The sequence below is a fragment of the Amblyraja radiata genome, chromosome 32 (assembly GCF_010909765.2).
Source record: "Amblyraja radiata isolate CabotCenter1 chromosome 32, sAmbRad1.1.pri, whole genome shotgun sequence".
In the NCBI taxonomy this organism is placed as follows: Eukaryota; Metazoa; Chordata; class Chondrichthyes; order Rajiformes; family Rajidae; genus Amblyraja; species Amblyraja radiata.
This window is the reverse complement of record NC_045987.1, coordinates 21,252,974-21,272,660: the sequence shown is the minus strand read 5'-3', so window position 1 is coordinate 21,272,660 and position 19,687 is coordinate 21,252,974. Positions and strand designations below refer to the sequence as shown.

Below are 19,687 nucleotides of genomic sequence, written 5' to 3'. Positions count from 1 at the left end.
ATCCTCCCCACCATCCTCAACACCAGCTACATTTCACGCCGCCTCGGGAAAGCAGCCAACATAATCAAGGACCTTTCCCACCCAGGCCATTCCCATATTCTCCGCTCTCATCGGACAAACTTCATTCTGTACTTTGGTATTTTTCTCTTTATACTTTCTACAGTACAATGGAGAAAGAGGATTGTCATCCTTGTAATATAGGAACGATCCTCTTCTCCCCGAAAAAACTGAATAACACAATATATAAGAAGAACCCAATTATATATGGTACAATAAGAATTTGGAAACAAATAAAATTATCTTTAAAATTAAGAAATCTATCATTGTTAATGCCAATAGCGAATAACCCTTTATTTAAACCATCTCTTATTGATAAGACATATAACCAATGGGAAAGTCTCGGAATTAGAAGGATCGGGTATATGTACGAAATGGGAAACCTACATTCCAACAATTACAATTAAAATTTAAACTGAAAAACAACCAATATTTTAAATATCTTCAGATTTGCGATTTCATGAAAAAATATATACAACGATATCAAAAAATAACTCCTGAATTATTGGAAGAAGCAATGAATATTGAAGCTGACTCACAAAAATTAATATCATATTTATATAATAGTATTCTAAATATAGACCTACCATCGACAGAGGTACTTAGAGAAGAGTGGGAACGGGAACTAATGATAAAAATTACGAAGGTTACATGAGAAAAATACTTGATATATATTCACAAATGTTCGATTAATGTAAGACATAATCTAATTCAATCAAAAATTTTACATAGATTATATTATTCAAAAACAAGATTGAACAAATTTTATCCAAATATATCCACCATTTGTGATAAATGACTATCCCAAAATGCAACTATTACACACTCCTTAGTTTCCTGCATAAAACTTTATAGATTTTGGAGTGATATTTTCAAAATATTTACAAAATTATTCAAGATAAGAATGGAACCTAATACTGAAATGATTATATTTGGCGTAATGGAAGATGGGAATAAATTGAACACATCTCAAAATTTATTTTTTAACTATGGTTTAATAATAGCAAAAAAATTAATACTTAAATTTTGGAAAAATACATCAATACCAACGCTTAAAATGTGGATTGCAAGTATGTTGGACACCGCACATCTTGAGGAAATGCGATTCCTCCTAATGGATAAATCAGACCAATTCATAACGAGTTGGTCTCCATTTGTCGTCTTTTTGGAATCATATGGTGCAACACAATTGTAAAAAATAACTGTTTCAGGACTGGACGAGGGTTGGTCAAGATTATAAACAATGATCTCCTTAATTTAAATTTTTTTTTTTTTTTTTTAATGTTTTTCTCTTTTTTCTATTTTCTTTTTCTCAACTTTCTTCCTCATTCGTCACACACTATATATCTCACGTCTTTCTATCCTTTACTATCTATCCTTTACTTCTTTTTCTTATTCTAATCTTTCTTTAATATAATATAACAACAACAAAAAAGAAGCTGTACATAAAATGTATTATGAAAATATATATTAGGCACTTTGGTGCCATATGATTGTACTTACTTCTAATAAAATTAAAAATAAATAAATAAATAAATAAATACTTTCTACAGTACTTGTGCACGGTTTGTACTCATGTATAGTACAATTTGATTTGACCGGGTAGGTATGCAAACAAAAGCTTTTCACTGTACCTCGATACACGTGACAGTAAAGCAAGGGACAAGGTGTACCAGTAGCTCGCTGTTATTTCCAACACGATTCTCTGCTGGTGGGAACACTTCACAAAACAGGCAACCCCACTCTAATCCTACAGCCAAAGCCAGGTCATCCCATGGCAGCCTTCTGAACTGCACTCACTATTAAAATGAAAAGCAGCCAAATTGAACTCAGCAATCTGCCACCAACACTATTGTGAAGATGACCAGGTTGGTTGCTTCAGCTTTGTTGCTCGAGTATGAACTTTGGTTGTGATGTTGGGGATAACAACCCCTGAATCTTTTCCCAATAATACGAAGCCATCTCTCACAATCACCTAAGAGGGTAGGCATTCAGACACTCCCTCTTCTCCCGTACAGATGGCACACCTCTTGATTCAGTGAGTTTCTTCCCAGCTGTTATCAGGCAACTAAACCATCCTATCACCAACCAGAGAGTAATCCAATAGACAATAGACAATAGGTGCAGGAGTCGGCCATTCGGCCCTTCGAGCCAGCACCGCCATTCAATGTGATCATGGCTGATCATCCCCAATCAGTACCCCGTTCCTGCCTTCTCCCCATATCCCCTGACCGCTATCTTTAAGAGCCCTATCTAGCTCTCTCTTGAAAGTGTCCAGAGAACCTGCCTCCACCGCCCTCTGAGGCAGAGAATTCCACACTCACAACTCTCTGTGAGAAAAAGTGTTTCCTCGTCTCCGTTCTAAATGGCTTACCTCTTGTTCTTAAACTGTGGCTCCTGGTTCCCAACATCGGGAACACGTTTCCTGCCTCTAGCGTGTCCAAACCCTTAATAATCTAATATGTTTCAATAAGATACCCTCTCATCCTTCTAAACTCCAGAGTGTACAAGCCCAGCCACTCCATTCTCTCAGCATATGACAGTCCCGCCATCCCGGGAATTAACCTTGTAAACCTACGCTGCACTCCCTCAACAGCAAGAATGTCCTTCCTCAAACTAGGGGACCAAAACTGCACACTATGCTCCAGGTGTGGTCTCCCTAGGGCCCTGTACAACTGCAGAAGGACCTCTTTGCTCCTATACTCTACCTCTTATTAGAAAGGCCATCATGCCATTCGTTTTCTTCACTGCCTGCTGTACCTGCATGTTTACTTTCATAGACTGATGAACAAGGACACCCAGATCCCGTTGTACTTACCCTTTTCTCAACTTGACGCCATTTAGATAGTAATCTGCCTTCCTGTTTTTGATACATCACATTTATCCACATTAAACTTCATCTGCCATGCATCTGCCCACTCCCCCAACCTGTCCAAGTCACCCTGCATTCTCGTCGCATCCTCCTCACAGTTCACACTGCCACCCAGCTTCGATCTACCATTTACCTCATTGGAAACCCTCGCACTATCTTTAATCAGACTTTACTGGACTTTATTTTGCACTAAACATTACTCCCTTTATCCTGTATCTCTACACTGTGGACAACTTGACTGGAATCACGGAGAGTCTTTCTGCTAATTAGCGAGCACGCACCAAAAAAGCTTTTCCGGGTACCTTGGTTTACGTGACAACGAACTAAACAGAACGATATATCCTCCGACAGAACGGCCCTCCCTCGGTACTGCATTCAAACCTGTGTCTGAATTAGTGGAAATCAATCGATGGTCTCTGTTCACTGCTGGGACGGTGTAAGAAAAGGAACTTCCAAAACCTTGCAGTGCCGTGCGTGCCACACAGGGACAAAAGGAACATTGTATCTGGAGGTAGTGAATGCGCATGTTGATCTCATTCTCAGCTGTGTCAAATTACAATGGTCAGTTTTGAGGTCAGCGGGGCATTTCATCAACACTTATCTAAAGAGTGCTGAAACCGATCCTCACGCGGATGGCAGGTCTGATGTGAATGACATTTGGTTCCCGTACAGCTCGATTAAGTGGGAATATCGCCGTTACAGGGAGAATTAATGCCCCAGGCAGGAGGTCAATCATGAATTTGCACCCATCCGACCCAGAGCTTCGGACAATTCTGGAATTCACGTTTCTAAAAAACAGATCCATCGTTAGTCTGACTTGCATCTACTTTAGGTTATTTTTAATCCACCAAATGAGATCTGCTAATAGGTTGTAAAGCCAGTGCAGGGCTTGTCATGCTTCATGAAATTGTCCTTGCTTGGATCCCAACTGAATTTAGAATTGTTTGACATTTTAAAAGAAGCTTCATACGATGCTGATGATTCATTACCGCAGAACTAGGTATCCCAGTGGCACAGCTGGTAGACCTGATGGCTCACACCTCCAGAGACCCAGTTCAATCTTGACCTCGGGTGCTGTCTTTGTGGAGTTTGTACGTTCTCCGTATGACCTCGTGGGTTTCCTCTGGGTGCTCCGGTTTCCTCTCACATCCAAAGATGTGTGGGTTTGTAGGTGACAACAAAGATGCGTGGTACATTGGCCTCTGTAAATTGTCCAAGGCAAGCTAAGATCCTAAACAGATCTTGGCATGTTAAATAATCACACACAGATCCAGCACAGACAGTTCTGCCCTCAATAAATCTGGGCTATTTTTGTAACAAATTCATGCAGTGCTTTCATGGGATGAAGCAATCTAAAGTGCTTTGCAGGAGTGGAATCAATCAAAGAATGATAATGTGCCATATCTCCTAATATCTCCCGATGTTAGGACGTTATTAAATGTTTGCATTTGAGGAGGAAACATAAAGGTTTAGAGAAGGGATTTCAAAACTCAGCTCTTAGCATAGTTGCCAAGAGTGTAGCGATTAAACATGCCTACAATTCATTTAGTTTAGCTTAGTTTGGAGATGCTGCATGTAAATAGGCCCTTCAGCCCACCGAGTCCATGCCGACCATCACGATCACCTGTTCACATTGTTCGATGTTATCCCACATTCGCAGCCATTCCCTACACACTGGAGATAATTTACAGCAGCAAATTTAATTAACCCACAAACCCGTACATCTTAGGGATGTGGAAGAAAACTGGAGTACCCGGAGGGAACCCATGTCATCCCAGGGAGAACGTGTAAACTCCACACAGACAGCAGCCAAAGTCTCTGAGGATGTGAGGCAACAACTCTACCAGCTGCTCTACTGCTAAGAGGCAGGAATGGGAAGAGCACAGTTGCAGAAGTGGAGAAGATTACACAGATGTGGAGGATTGAGATAATTTGGTCCAATTAATATTGTCAGGAACCAGTGTGGTGAACCATGCAGAATGGGTTTGTGTGAATAAGAAAGTCAGGATAACCGGAGATTGGGCAGAGGAGATTCACAAGGAAGTTGCGTTTCAGACTGGAGATGCTGGGTCTGTTTTCCCTGGAATGAGAGAGTTCAAGAGGGGACTTAATCAAGGTGAGGGGGTAGAGCGCAGGAATTTCCCCCCCCCACATCAGAGGTAGATAAAACTGAGGGACATAGATTCAAGGTAAAGGATGAGAGATTTAGAGGGGATTCAATGGGGACCACGGTGAGAGTGGTGAGTACCTGGAACACACGAGTCGAAGAGTGATAGAGGCAGAGTTGCCGACACCATTTAAGAAATGTCAAGATGAGAACTTGAACCGCTGGCGTATAGAAGGCTAGGGGCTTGGAGCTGGAAGAGAGGATGAATACAGATCATCATAGAATGGTTTATTCCAGCACCGTATGGCCCTGTGACGGTAGGACAGGGGCAGTAGGGCTTTGGTTACAGGAAGTAGAATGGGGAACCCAGACAGAAGTGGCAATCGATTCTGGAGATACCAAAAGCATGGATGATGGTGTCAATGGGTGAAGGCATGGATGATGGTGTCAGCAGCGGCAATCCGAGGAAGGGTAGAAACTGGTAGATGTTCTGCAGGTGGAAACTTGCACAAGGATGTTGCCAGGACTCGAGGGTCTGAGCTATAGGGAAAGGTTGAACAGGCTGGGACTATTCTTTGAGGCTTAGGCAGATGAGGGGTGATCATATAGAGGTGTACAGGATCATGAGAGGAATAGATCGGGTAGATGCACAGAGTCTCTTGCCCAGAGTAGGGGAATCGCGGACCAGAGGACTTAGGTTTAAGGTGGGGGGGGAAGATTTAATAGGAACCCAAGGGGTAACTATTTCACACAGTATATGCCGAAAATAGTGAATGAAGATTCTGTGACACTCATGCGGGTATATGGAACGAGCTGCTGGAGGAGATGGTTGAGGCAGCTACTATTGCAATGTTTGAGAAACATTTAGACAGGTACACAGATAAGACAGCTTTAGAGGGATGTGGGCCAAATGTAGGCAGGTTGGACTAGTGTAGATAGGAGCATGTTGGTTGGTGTGGATAAGTTGGGCCAAAGGGCCCGTTTCCATGCTGTATGACTCTCTACGACTCTATGAAGCAGTCTACCCCAGTGACTGCGGGAAGTCACCTTGGGTTCCAAGTTGTGTACAGTTTGGTTCAATCTCCAACCAACGTCAGGGGGAGTGATGGAACCAATGTGCAGGGAATGGGCAGAGTGGAAGAGATCCCTTGGATGAAAGGACTGATGGTGGGAATATTGCCCTGGTTACCAACACTGTTTCCATTGAAATTGATGCAGTTTCCATGAAATCAGGCTATGCATTTTAGACCAATATAAAAATTCAAAGCATTTTTTTAAACTCCCAAATAGAACTGCATCATGTCTTCTGGGCTCTTATGGTCAATGGCACGAAAGAGAAGATCGAAACAGTTAAAACTGATGGAAAAAAAACAAATAGCTGGAAGAATTCAGAGTACCTCCACAGATGCCGCCTAGCCCACTGAGTTCCTCCAGCTACTGTTTTTTTTTTGCTCCAGATTTGGGCATCTGCAGTGTCTGAGTTAAAAACGGAAATACTCAGCTGGTTGTGCAGCATCTGTGCAGAGAGAAACGGAGTTAATGTTTCAGGTGCCTCTTTGTCAGAGCGCTCCTGCAACGGTGTGCATGAGAGCACTGTGCAAATTGTCAGAGCGCTCCTGCAACGGTGTGCATGAGAGCACTGTGCAAATTGATTCCCAGCTGAATCAATTATTTCAGTGCGTAAACAATCCTCAATCTTTAGCTGATTATTCACCAGAAAAAAATTTTGCTTGTGGAAGAAAAGATGAGAGCGGAGCTGTTTTTGAACATTGGAGGGAAAGAGCAGGACATGGCTCTGAGGTAATTTGGTGAAACTGAGCCGATTTGCACCTAGATCATAATTTCAAGCAGAACAGCTGAGTGATTGAAACATAACATCTGTGGAAAAGTGCATTGGCTTTGGATCATTCACAACCTGGAACACGATAACCTTTTGTGATCAGATAATCCCCCTCCCCCCCCACTTGTTTATGGACAGCTGAATCCAGCTTGAGATTGCTTTAGTTACAGGTGAACACAGGAAGTAACGTGCAGAAAGGAATTTTAGATGCTTGTTTATACCGAAGATTAACATAAAGTGCTGGAGTAACTCAACGGGCCAGGCAACATCTCTGGAGAAAAAGAACGGTTGACGTTTCGGGTTGGGACCCTTCTTCAGACTGTAAGTAGAGGGGAGGTAAGTAAAGGCCTTTTCTCCAGAGATGTTGCCCGACCCGCTGAGTTACTACAGCACTTTGTGTCTATCTTTAGGAAGTTATGAGGCAGCTTTATGGCCTTTGGTTAGGCCATAATTAGAGTGCTGTGGGCAATTTTGGTTGCCCCCGTTACAGGAAGGGTGTGGCTTTGGAGAGAGTGCAGAATAGCTTTACCAGGATGATGCCTGCAATAAAGGGTATTGCGATAAGGGGAGGCTTTGGACAAACTTGGTTTGTTTTCTCTGGAACGTTGGAGGTTGAAGAGAGTCCTGATAGAAGTTTCTAAAATTATAAGAGACATAAATAGGAGAGACACTCAGAATGTCTTGCCCAGGGTAGAAATGTTAAAGACTATAGGGCATAGGTTTAAGGTGAGAGGGGCAATAGTTAATGGAGATGTGTGGGGAACGTTGTCTAAACAATTGGTTGGTGCCTGGAACACACTGCCAGCAGTGATGGTGGAAGTAGATAGGATAGTGGCATTCAAGAGGCCCATGGGTATGCAGGGAATAGAGATTAGTTTTACCTGGCATCATATCTGGCATGGACATTGTGGGTCGAAGGGCCTGTTCCTGTGCTGCACAGTGTTATGTGATATCCTCGGGAAGCAGTGCCGGATTTAGATGAAGAGAGGCCCTAGGCTATTCCACTTGTGAGGCCCCTCCCAATCCCCCACCCCCACGATTAGAGGAAGATGGAAGAATCCACCAGATTGACACCGATGTGCAGCCGAGCATGGCCAATGAGATAAGGGGCTGGAAAGCTGCGCTATTTATTTATTTATTGCCAGTGCTAGTGTCGAGTTATTGGCTTAAAACACTATTATTCTGAAATGGAGGGCAAGGAAAATTACTGAAGGATTGTTTAGAGACTACAGTGCGTTGTGACAGCGTATGTAAGAAAAGCCTATGACAGTGTCAAAAATATTATACACCTTGGCCGGAGGCCCCCTAGATTTTGAGGCCCTAGGCTTCAGCCTACGAAGCCTATAGATACATCCGGCTCTGTCGGGAAGGCATGGGCATGAACTGCGTAGGATGATTGGTCAGAGGCTGTACACAGGGAACAAGCCTTGCTTGCCACAGATCAAGGCTCAAGGTCCATCCACTAGGACCTTAAGATTGTATTGAAATTAGGTGAAAGTTCTTTGTTCTGAATTGTTAGCTCTGTTTTTGGAGCGGCAATCTCGGGATAAGATGAGGCCATCGTAAGCTTGAGATGAGGAAGGGTTTCTTCATTCAGAGGCTCATGAATCTTCATAATTCTCTACATTAGAGAGCTGTGGATCCAGAGCAACAAATACTGTTTCTGAGGCTTGAGATAAACACATATATTGACCTGTGGGAAATTGACTTAAGAAATGGGTGGTTCAAGCAGGAAGGTGGAGTTGAAACCAATGATTAATTTTGTCTGATCGTTCTGAAGTTTATACGAAATAGGAGCAGAATCAGGCCATTTGGCCCATCATGTCTACTCTGGCATTCAATCATGGCTGATCTATCTTTCCCCCTCAACCCCATTCTCCTGCCTTCTCCCCATTCTCCCCTTCGTATGAAATGGATCCAAGCACAGAGGGGCCTACTCCAGCCTCTGCTTTAATGTTCAAAGACTGGCATATAGACCAGCTCAGCTGGAGAAGCCAAGTTGAACTCCACACAATTTACGGAAGCAGACACGGTATTTCCAGCTCCAAATATCTGCAATCCCACACACACCATTTTAGATGGAGACACGGAGACTGCAGATGCTGTAGTCTTCAGCAAAGCACAAAGTGCTGGATGAATTCAGTAGTTCAGGCAGCATCTGGGGTGGGAATGGACAGGTGATGTTTAGGGCCAGGACCCTTGTTCAGACAGATGTTGCCTGACCCGCTGAGTTCCTCTAGCACTGTTTTTTCCTCACCAGTTCAGGCATCCTTTTAACACCTTAACCATGTGCACAGAGATTTCTATGACCGTATTTCCTCTTGTGCTCTGTGCAACCAATTTCAACTGATTCAGGACAGGATTTCTTCCTGCTCTTTCATTTTATTTTGTTGGGTCTCATTTTTCCTTATGACACTGTGGGAGACTATTTGATGAAGAGCTTGATCTTGGAGCCTCTCCTCTCCTCAGTTGTTGCTTGCCTGCCAGTGTTCAAGGTTGCAGAGCCTATTGGGAGTGAGATTCCTTGCTCTTCCTTTGCCTACTGTTGTCCATCTTTAGCACGTCTGTGGTCCTGTGTTGCAGCTTGTCTGGGTTTGGCACCTCAGTTTCGGCTGTGCCTGCCGTGCTGTTCCACACTCCTCAATGGTGATGGACGGAGGGAGAGACCTGGCGGGGCAGGAGGTTGCAGATTGTGGAGCTGCTGGTGGATGTCCAATCTTGAGCTGCCCGATCGGCTCTGTGGTCTATTTACGTTCAGCACAATGGAGGATGTCCTCTGTGTGTAGACGGGACCTTGTATGTACAAGCATTGCACAGTGGCCACCTCGACCAATGTTGCAGTAAACCAATGTCGTCTGGTCAAGAAGACTTATCTGAACTGTCTGAAGAAGCATGTCTTTCAAGGTGAGTGTAGTTTGTTTGGAAATACTGTTGGCATGTACCAGGGAAGGGAAGTAAAATTCAATGTGAGAGACCATTAACTGTTGGCATTCCCAAGATCAGATTGTCCATACACGGGTAAAGCAAAGTTAGTGTTCAGGAGCCACAAATAATTAAGGCGGCAAATGGAATGTTGACGTCTGAATAAGGGTCCTGACCTGAAACGTCGCCTATCCGTGTTCTCCAGAGATGGTGCTGGACCCGTTGAGTTAATCCAGCGTTTGTGTCTTTTTTGTAAACCAGCATCTGCAGTTCCTTGTGTCTCCAGGCTTCCCCCTCATGTGGTTTGACTCAGTACCTGTCTTAGACCCAATCTATATCCTTGTGCACTCAGCCAGCTTAGTCAGTGATGTGCTACCTCTTGGCGGTGGGCATTGAGCTCCCCAAACCAGGGTACATTCTGGCCACGCTCAGTGCTTCTTCTAAATCTGACATGGAGGAGTCATTTGCCACGGGGAGGCAATCGGCGGTAATCGGGAGGATGTATCCGTGCCCATGCTTGGCCTGACACCATGACTAATCAGGGGTATGGTCATTAGACTCTCCTCCTGGCTGCACTCCCTCCACCGGTAGCTCTGTGCTGCCAGTGGCACTGGATGTATCCAGGGATTATAGTGGAGAAGTTGCGGCACATGGACCATGAGTAGGACTGGCTGCGGTTTAACCCGTCTGGGACATGTATCTCCCAACTTAATCCTCTCTTAACTGTCAGAACTTTCCAAGGTCCTCTGGGCTGACAGCCATAACACAAAGAGCAATTTGTTGATCACCCAAACCATTCGCAGAGCTGCACCTTAATCTCCCCATAATTCTTGAAATAAATATTTTAATCCTCTGTCACTAAGCAATAACGCATTAAAAACTGGCAGAGCGGCAAGGGAACGGAGATTCAGGTTACTGACCGATGGTACAGATAATGACATGATCAAGTGACATGAATCAAAATAACCAACATCTTCAACGCACTGAAGGTCACATGACAGCTGTGGTGTCAGTATTAAATGCACCTTGTTATAAATCTGCACAAATTCTCAATTTTAACTTTAATATTCATTCCACTGTTACTTTTTCTATCAAAGCCTGTGGCTCTAACTCTATCCCATGGGTGAAAGGTGAAGCGATGTACTGATAGCACTGACAACGATGCACGGAGGCGCAGCGCTAGAGTTGCTGCCTTACAGTGGCCAGAGACGCGGGTTTGATCCCGACTACAGGTGTTGTCTGTATCGAGTTAGTACGTTCTCCCCGTGACCGCGTGGGTTTTCTCCAGGTTCTCCGCATTCCTCCCACAATCCAAAGACGTGCAGGTTTGTAGGTTAATTGGCTTCAATAAAAAATAGTAAATTGTCCCTAGTGTGTAGGATAGTTCTAGTTCACGGGGTGATTGGTGGTGGGCACAGACTTGGTGGGCCGAAGGGCCTGTTTCCACGCAGTATCTCTGAACTAAACTAAAGTATTGTCTGCTGGAGGAACTGAATGTTTGGGGCAGTGGCAGAGCCACCAGTCAAACAGACCGCTTTAACTCGGGTGGTGCCAAGCTTCTTGAGAGATGTTAAAACTGCTCACAACCAAGTGGAGTGTTCTGTCAGATTCCTGCTTAGTGCCTTGTAGGTGGTGGAAGGGCCTTTGGGGTGGAAGGAGCTAAGTTACTCTCTGCTGTATTTCTAGGTTCTGACCTGCCCTTGTCCAGGGCTAATGCTGTACTGTCAGACCTGCCGTTTATTAAAGGAACCTACTACTCCTTTTACACTGACTGAACAGCACGCAACAAAAAGCGTTTCACTGTACCTCGGTACATGTGACAATAAACTAAACTAAACTAAACTACTCCTGTCTCAGCTGTGTGGAAAAGACTACACGTAACTCAGTAAAAGCCGGGGTGCTCCCCAGGCTATAACTGAGTTCCCCAAGCAGATTAAAACTCTCATGTTGGAACTGCGCTGATCATAAAATTGTTGATAGCAACAAGCAAGTTCATAAGTTCACAAGTTATAGGAACAGAATTATGCCATTCGGCCCATCAGATCTACTCTGCCATTCTGTCATGGCTGATCTATCTTTCCCTCTCAACCCTATTCTCCTGTCTTCCCCCACAACCCCTGACACATGTACTAATCAAGACGTTATCAACCTCCGCCTTAAAAATATCAATTTACTTGGCCTCCACAACCTCCTGTGGCAATGAATTCCACAGATTCACCACCCAGGTGCAGTCATTATTGCACGCTGCGACATTCCTCCAGTATGAGAGGACTGGGTGTACACAGCTGTATACCGCACATGTACTATGAATTAATGAATAAGTTTATTGGCCAAGTATTCACATACAAGGAATTTGCCTTGGTGCTCCGCCCGCAAGTGACAACATGACATACAGTGACAGTTAGGAATGACAAAACTTTTGCACCCAGAGAGTTGTGAATTTGTGGAATTCCCTGCCACAAAGGGCAGTGGAGGCCAAATCACTGGATGGATTTAAGAGAGAGTTAGATAGAGCTCTAGGGGCTAGAGGAATCAAGGGATATGGGGAGAAGGCAAGCACGGGCTATTGATTGGGGACGACCAGCCATGATCGCAATGAATGGCAGTGCTGGCTCGAAGGGCCGAATGGCCTCCTCCTGCACCTATTTTCTATGTTTCTATGACACATAAAACATTAAACATTAATAATAAAACATTATTGATTAAGTATGAGAATTAAATGAAATACCAGAACAAAAGGAGGCAACAGATTTTTGGTTATTGAGTAGAGCTACTACTTGTGGAAAAAAGCTGTTTTTATGTCTGGCTGTGGCAGCTTTGACAGTCCGGAGTCGCCTTCCAGAGGGAAGTGATTCAAAGAGTTTGTGGCCAGGGTGAGAGGAGTCAGAGATGATCTTACCCGCTCGCTTCCTGGCCCTTGCAGTGTACAGTTCGTCAATGGAGGGAAGGTTGCAGCCAATAACCTTCTCAGCTGATCGGACGATTCGCTGCAGCCTCCGGGTGTTGTGCTTGGTGGCTGAGCCAAACCAGACCATGATGGAGAAGGTGAGGGCAGACTCTGCTGAGGATGAGGATAAGCTGTGATGCAGGTGGACACAGACAAAAGGACACATTGGCCCCGACTAATGTAAAGCAAAGATGCCTCAGGTACAGAACAGTCAGTTGTACAGAACTATTCCTAATTGTGGATGTGACGCTGAGCGAGGGGGAGCTTGACTCTGACCTGGGTAGTGACTGACCCGAGCTCAACACATTTACCTGAAGAAGGTGTCTCAGCCCGAAACGTCATCTATTCCTTCTCTCCAGAGATGCTGCCTGCCCGGCTGAGTTACTCCAGCATTTTGTGTCTGTCTTCGGTGTAAACCAGCATCTGCAGTTCCTTCCTACACATTAACCCTCCGTGATGCAAATTGGTCAAATCTTATTTACCTACTTCCTCGGTTCCCTTATTTTTTTCGGCACGTTCTTCTCTCATCAAGCTACCAAATCTCGACTCGCTGGCCACGGAAACGCGCTGCCTGACTGATTACTCTACGCTGCTGGACATTCGGTGAAAACGTTCCTGTGATCAGTGTCCTGGGCAGCTGCTCTGAGGAGCTGCCGTGACGTAGAAACAGCAGGTAAACCTTTTGGCCGTGGTGGTCTGTCACTCTTCTCCTCGCTTGGAGGACGTATTTGGACTTGCCATTACCAGTGCTTTCACTGTACACATAAAGTGTACGCACAATTAATAAATGTACATGGCCAGAAAATAAAATAATAGCGTTTAACTTTTTAGAGTTGCCGGTAAACTGTACCATCACAGTAAAGGTGCTGTCCAAAGCAGAGTGATCTTACATGCTCTGCTGGTTCCAAGGGGTGTGTTGGTGTGAAGATGGTTTGCCTGATTTAAACAGGTATCACTGTTAACATGTGGCAAATCACCACTGGAGCTGTAACGTGAAACTACCCGGAGAGGATTTAATTGCAGCAATAACTAACTATGGAGTAGGTGTTAGTTAAATACTTCTTGCGTGTCCATTGTATTGTGGTGTCAATTGTAGGTTAACACCACATGGGCATAACAAAACCTGGCAGACATCCAGTGCCCTTAGTGAGACATTCCTTGTGCTTTTCAGCATAGTTATCAAACAAGCTCCACACAGACAGCCCTCCAAGGTGAGGAAACATGTGAATATCTGGCATTGTGAGACAGCAGCTCTCTCTACCACTGTGTCACCCAACAAATTGATATTGAAATGAGTGGCTTTCTAGGTCTTCCCTGAGGGTGGTTAAGAATCAACTTAATTTATTAAACAGGACACCAACTGGGGGAAACTTTTCATTTGCGGCACGGTGGCCTAGCGGTAGAGTTGCTGCCTTACAGCGCCAGAGACCCTGGTTCGATCCTGACTACGGGTGCTGTCTGTACGGAGTTTGTACGTGACCGGTGTGGGTTTACTCTGAGATCTTTGATTTTCCTCCCACACTCCAAAGACGTACAGGTTTGTAGGTTAATTGGCTTGGTATAAATGTAAAATTGTCCTTAGTGTGTGTAGAATAAGTGTGAATGTGCAGGGATCGCTGGTCGGCACGGACTCGGTGGGCCAAAGGGCCTGTTTCCGCGAAATATCTCTAAACTGAACTAATTTGAATGATTATGGTTTGTTCCCCTTTATTTGATCAACTAACAGATTAGGCCATTTGCAAAAATGAAAACAGCCTCACGCTCTTAGAAGGTTCTGAGGTAAATCGTTAGAATTTTGGTCGTGTCAAGACACTTCAAATTAAAAATAGAATTGCTAAAATAAAAACACATGAATGGTTACTAAAATAACTTTGAGGTATGACAGTCACTAGCTCTGGATGTGCATTACAATAGCAACAACCTGGACAAAGAGGACAGGGTAAAGTCCTTAAAGGAAACGTGTAGTAAGGAGCACATACAGGATATTTTACCCTCAAAGCCAGCTTGGAAATAAAACAACACTGCCTTACAGGCAAAGCCTGACATTCCTGTTACCTCCTAATGAGCTGCCATTTTAGACTTTGCTATGAAAGGAAGCGCTTGAAGAACGTCATCTCTGATGGTGATTAGTGGCACTTCCCTAAGGTGTGGTGCAGATCAATATTGTTCAATTTCTTGGACGGATGCAAGGTGTTAGGGCCTGATCCACTTCATTACCAAGTGTTATTGGCCCAAACGACACCTGCCCATAATTGGCACCCTAGGTGAGGCGACTTCAAAAAGCCATGTGTCAAGGAAGATTAAACCACAAGGATAGACCTCTGGACTCTCTCTGGACAATATCTCCAACAGAGCTGCAATGTATCTGACAATTAACCTTCCCAGTGCTCCTCTCCACCTTTGAAGGGACCTACAAGAGGTGCTGCCACAAAGAGGCCGCCAGCATCGTCAAAGACCCACCCCACCTTGGACATGCTCTCATTTCACTCCAACCATCCGGAAGAAGGTACGGGTGTCTGAAAACCGTGACCACCAGGTTCAAGAACAGTTTCTTTGCAACAACCATCAGACTCTTGAACACCGCACAACACGAACCTCAACTATGAACTATGGAATGTCTTTGGTTGCACTAAACATTTAGTTTTATTTTCACTAGAAATGTTGCTATTAAATGATTGCATTTTTGTTTATACTATAAAATCTATGTGTATTGTGTAACAGGCCTGTTAAGCATTGTTCTGTTCTCTGTACGTGTAACAATTAAACATCCTTGACTCTTGACAGAGTAAGAAGAAAATGGTCCATGCAGACTGTGCCCAGAATTAAAGTCTTGCAGAAACTATCATTGATGAAGAGGAACTTTCCTGGCTGCAGTCACTCCCACCCACCCCCTCTACAGCCTCTCTGCTCTTGGCTTCCTACACTGAGGATCAGTCTACATTACAGCCTTCCAGTCCCAACACCATTCAACAACTTCAGATAATGCTCTGTCAACCCTATCAGCACTCCTCACCCTCCACCCTCAATCCCACTCTCACCCTCACCCCCCCACTCTCACCCCACCCTTACCCTCCACGCTCATCCCCCCATCCTCAACCCCTCTACCACCATCACCCCCACCCTCACCCCCAACCCTCATCCTCACCCCCCACCCTCACCGCCCACCACTCTCACCCCACACCACCTTCACCCCCCACCCTCACCCTCATCCATCCACCCGCCACTCGCAATCCCACTCTCACCCTCACCCCCCAACCTCACCCCCCACCCTCACTGCCCACCACCCTCATCCCCCACCTTCACCCTCACCCCCCACCCTCCACTCTCAATCCCACTCTCACCCTCACCCCCCAACCTCACCCCCCACCCTCACTGCCCACCTTCACCCTCACCCCCCACCCTCCACTCTCAATCCCACTCTCACCCTCACCCCCCAACCTCATCCCCAACCCCCACCCTTTTATCTTTCCGCTGACTGGTTAGCATGCAACAGAAGCTTTGCACTGCACCTCAGACCATGGGACAATTAACAAAACTAAACTAGAAAGGAATTATAAAGTGTGGATTTATACAGAATGAACCTTATATTTATCGGATGACCGTAACTTACTTGTTTATCTGGTGCCATGCCTGGTGAGAAACACGTCAGACCCTCCGCTCCCGGCAACTCACTGGATGTGTTGGTTTTCCCTAAAATAAAAGGAAGCACAATTAGAGAGGAATCTCAAAAGCTAACAGCTCGGGCCAGGGGCCAGGCATCAGTGGACAACATCTATTCACAATCCCCGTGGAGGTTTGTTGGACCCACAGACTCTCTGTGCCATTTACAGAGGCAATGAGACATCTAGTATTTCTATCAGAGACACACAAGGAGGCACAGATACTGAAATCTTGAGCAAAACACAAAGTGGTGGAATTCAATGGGGTCAGGCAGCATCTGTGGAGGGAATGGACAGATATTGTTTGGGTCAGGACCCTTCTTCAGACTGATGATGGAGTGTGAGGGGGGGGGGGGGGGAAGAGAAGGTTGAAAAGAGAGTAGGATGGGGCAAAGCTTGGTAAGTAATAGATGTATACAGGTGAGGGGATGTTTGGCAGATGGCTGGAGTGAGTGACAAAGGCTAGAGGCGAAAAGCAGACAAAGGGTGTCAGGTACGGGGAGTAGAGGATTGACATGTGAAGCCAGAGGGAGGGATATAGTTGAAGGGAGCAGGGGGGGGAAGGGCAAGAAGGGGATAAAAAGGAAGTGGGTGACGGGGATGGGAGATGAGTTGATGGAAGAGTGGAAATGAGCAGTGGGGCTATGAAATGGTGGGAGAACTGTGGGAAGGGCTTTGGGAGTGTATTACTTGCAATTGGATAATTCAATGTTCATACTGCTGGATTGTAAGCTACCCAAGCAGAGTAGGATGCCCAGGTGGGGTTAGAAAGGGAATACGCCCTATCCACGGGCACCCTGGGGGAGTTACGGGACCGCTGGGCTCCGCAGGGTGTTGAATGCATCCTCAATAAGGATTGTAACATAGTTGTATAGTAGTTTATTAAGGATATTTGTTTGTATTATATTATGGTGGTGGGTTCTGGTTTGTTTTATTGTAGTGTCAATATTATTTTTTAATAATTGAATAATATTTTTGATTAAAAAAAACAAAAAGCAGAATAGGAGGTGCTGTTCCTCCAGTTTGTCTGTGACCTCACTCCGGCAATGGAGGAGAACCGATACAGTCAGGTCAGTATGGGAATGGGAAGAGGAGTTATCGACCAGAAAATCCAGCAGACCTTGGTAGACGGAGTGCAGGTTTTCGGCAAAATGATCAATTCTATTAGCCTGTTGGTTTTCACAGAAGTTTTAATGCAAACGATAGGTTTACTAAGTAAGTAAGTAAGTAAGTAAGTAAGTTTTTTGTCCAAGTATTCACATACAAGGAATTTGCCTTGGTGCTCCGCCCACAAGTAACAACATGACATACAGTGACAGTTTACGAATGACTCAGAAAACACTAAACATTAATAATAATGACATTAATGATAAAACACCATCGATCAAGCATGTGAACCAACAAAATACCAGATCAATGGGAGGCTACAGATTATGGCTGTAGAAGGTAGATCTTCTAGGTCTTACTTAAAGAAGTTTGTAAATCAGTTGGAAGTAGTTCAGAGAACGTGTACTAGAATAATGGAGACACAAGGAACTACAGCTGGCGGAATCATGAGCAAAAAATAAAAAGCTACTTCAGCTCTTTGTGTGTTACTGAAATAATATCTGGAATGGACAGGTTGGCCTATGGTGATCTTGGCTGCAGCCGCTGAGGTTTAGAAGAGGGAATGGTTGAAATATAGAAGATCTTAAGGATTTCAACAGGGTGGATAAGAAAGAATGGTTAGTGTCACGACCGTTCCCACCGGGTGGCGCCCGTAATGGCCGCCTCGCCAGCAGTCTGTCACGTCCCTTCTCTGTTTTTATTATTTTAAGTATGTCTTAAATGTATGTTTTAATGTTTCTTGGTATCTTTTATGTGGGGGGTGGGATCAGGGGATTTTTCAGCCACTTACCTCGACGGAGGTGCAATATTTTTCCGTGTCGCATCTCCGTCTCCCCCTGCGGCCTAACAATATGGAATGGTGCGGCCTTTCCTTAAGACTGGCCCGGAGCTTTAAGCTGCGGGCACGGCGCGGACTTACCATCGCGGAGCCTGCGATCCTTTCCCGAGGAACGCCAGTGAAAGGGCTCAGACCTGTGGACTTTAACACCGTGAAGCCATGGTCTCCGGTAAGAAGAGGCGGACTCGGGAGCTCCATACCGCGGAGTGTTCCGATCCATCCCGACGCCGGAGTTTCCATCATCCCCACGCGAGGGTTTGGACATCGGACCGTCGGCAGCGGCGAACTGCGAAGGGTTCAAAGGTCTCGACCACGGGTGAACAAAGAAGGAAGATGACTGAACTTTATTGCCTTTCATCACAGTTAGGAATGTGGATTCCACTGTGATGGATGTTTGTGTTAAATTTTATATTATGTGGTTGTGTGTTTTGTTGCTTTTCACTTAGTGTGGCTGTATGGTAACTCAAATTTCACTGTACCTTAATTGGTTGTGACAATAAATGTGAACTCAAACTCGACTCTTTGGGCTGTTTGTGTGGAAAGAGGAGAGAGGAAGGGAGGTGTCGCAGACTGGGATTGTGCAGGGAGGGGTGGTTGGAAAGGGGAAAGGAGGGAGGAGACTGATGTAGGGAAGTGAGGGAAGGAGCTGAGCATAAGGTTGAGAACGGAATTGTGTGTCTTTACATCAGTGTGTGTGTGTGTGTGTGTGTGTGTGTGTGTGTGTGGGTGTAGAATGTGTCTATGTGAGTGGACAGCTGGGGTTGCGGAGTGCATGCGAGTGTGTGTGCTCGGTGTGTGTAATGCAGCCTGATCTCCAGTCACCTTGGGCCTCCATGCTGCTGGACTGAGACTGCACTGTGCCGAGTCCGTATGATAGCTGCTGAGCAATGTCTGATCCACATTAAAATAAGTCACCACAGTCAGGAATCCTGTGCTCTTCACCGTAGTGGGAAAAATTCAACCACAACCCTGACTGAGGGGTGGGTGGAACGATGCTTCATTGACTAGAACACCCTCTGAATATCCAGAACACGATGGGGATACTTGTAGCATTAACTAACAAACCACTGAAGATATAGTGTCGACAAAGGCATGTACGTATTTCCCTTGTGGTTTAGGGTTTTCTAATGATACTCCACAATGGGGAGATAGGGGTTGCGGTACAGAAACTCCAGGCATATCAGTTTACCTTCACTGATAACAGATTTGTTGCATGAATTTGCTGGTGTGGGAATGTTCTTCTCAGCTGGAGGACTGCAACAGTTTCCAGCATTCAGAGCGGTGGTCATTCTTGGAGCAGCAAGACAACTTGATGGCCGCAAACTTGTACAGTTCTAT

General features: G+C 45.1%; 1 protein-coding gene across 2 annotated transcripts in view; it reads right to left on the bottom strand.

Moving 5' to 3' along the window:
* Window positions 1-19,687, bottom strand: part of adgrd2 (adhesion G protein-coupled receptor D2) — a 112,195-nt gene that overhangs the window by 7,226 nt on the left and 85,282 nt on the right. For both annotated transcript variants that reach the window (XM_033049362.1, XM_033049363.1), the window contains exons 23-24: window positions 19,539-19,683; window positions 16,356-16,435 (exon numbers count right to left, since the gene is read on the bottom strand). In XM_033049362.1, coding sequence (XP_032905253.1) covers window positions 16,356-16,435; window positions 19,539-19,683 — 225 coding nt within the window. The remainder of the gene's footprint in view (window positions 1-16,355; window positions 16,436-19,538; window positions 19,684-19,687) is intronic.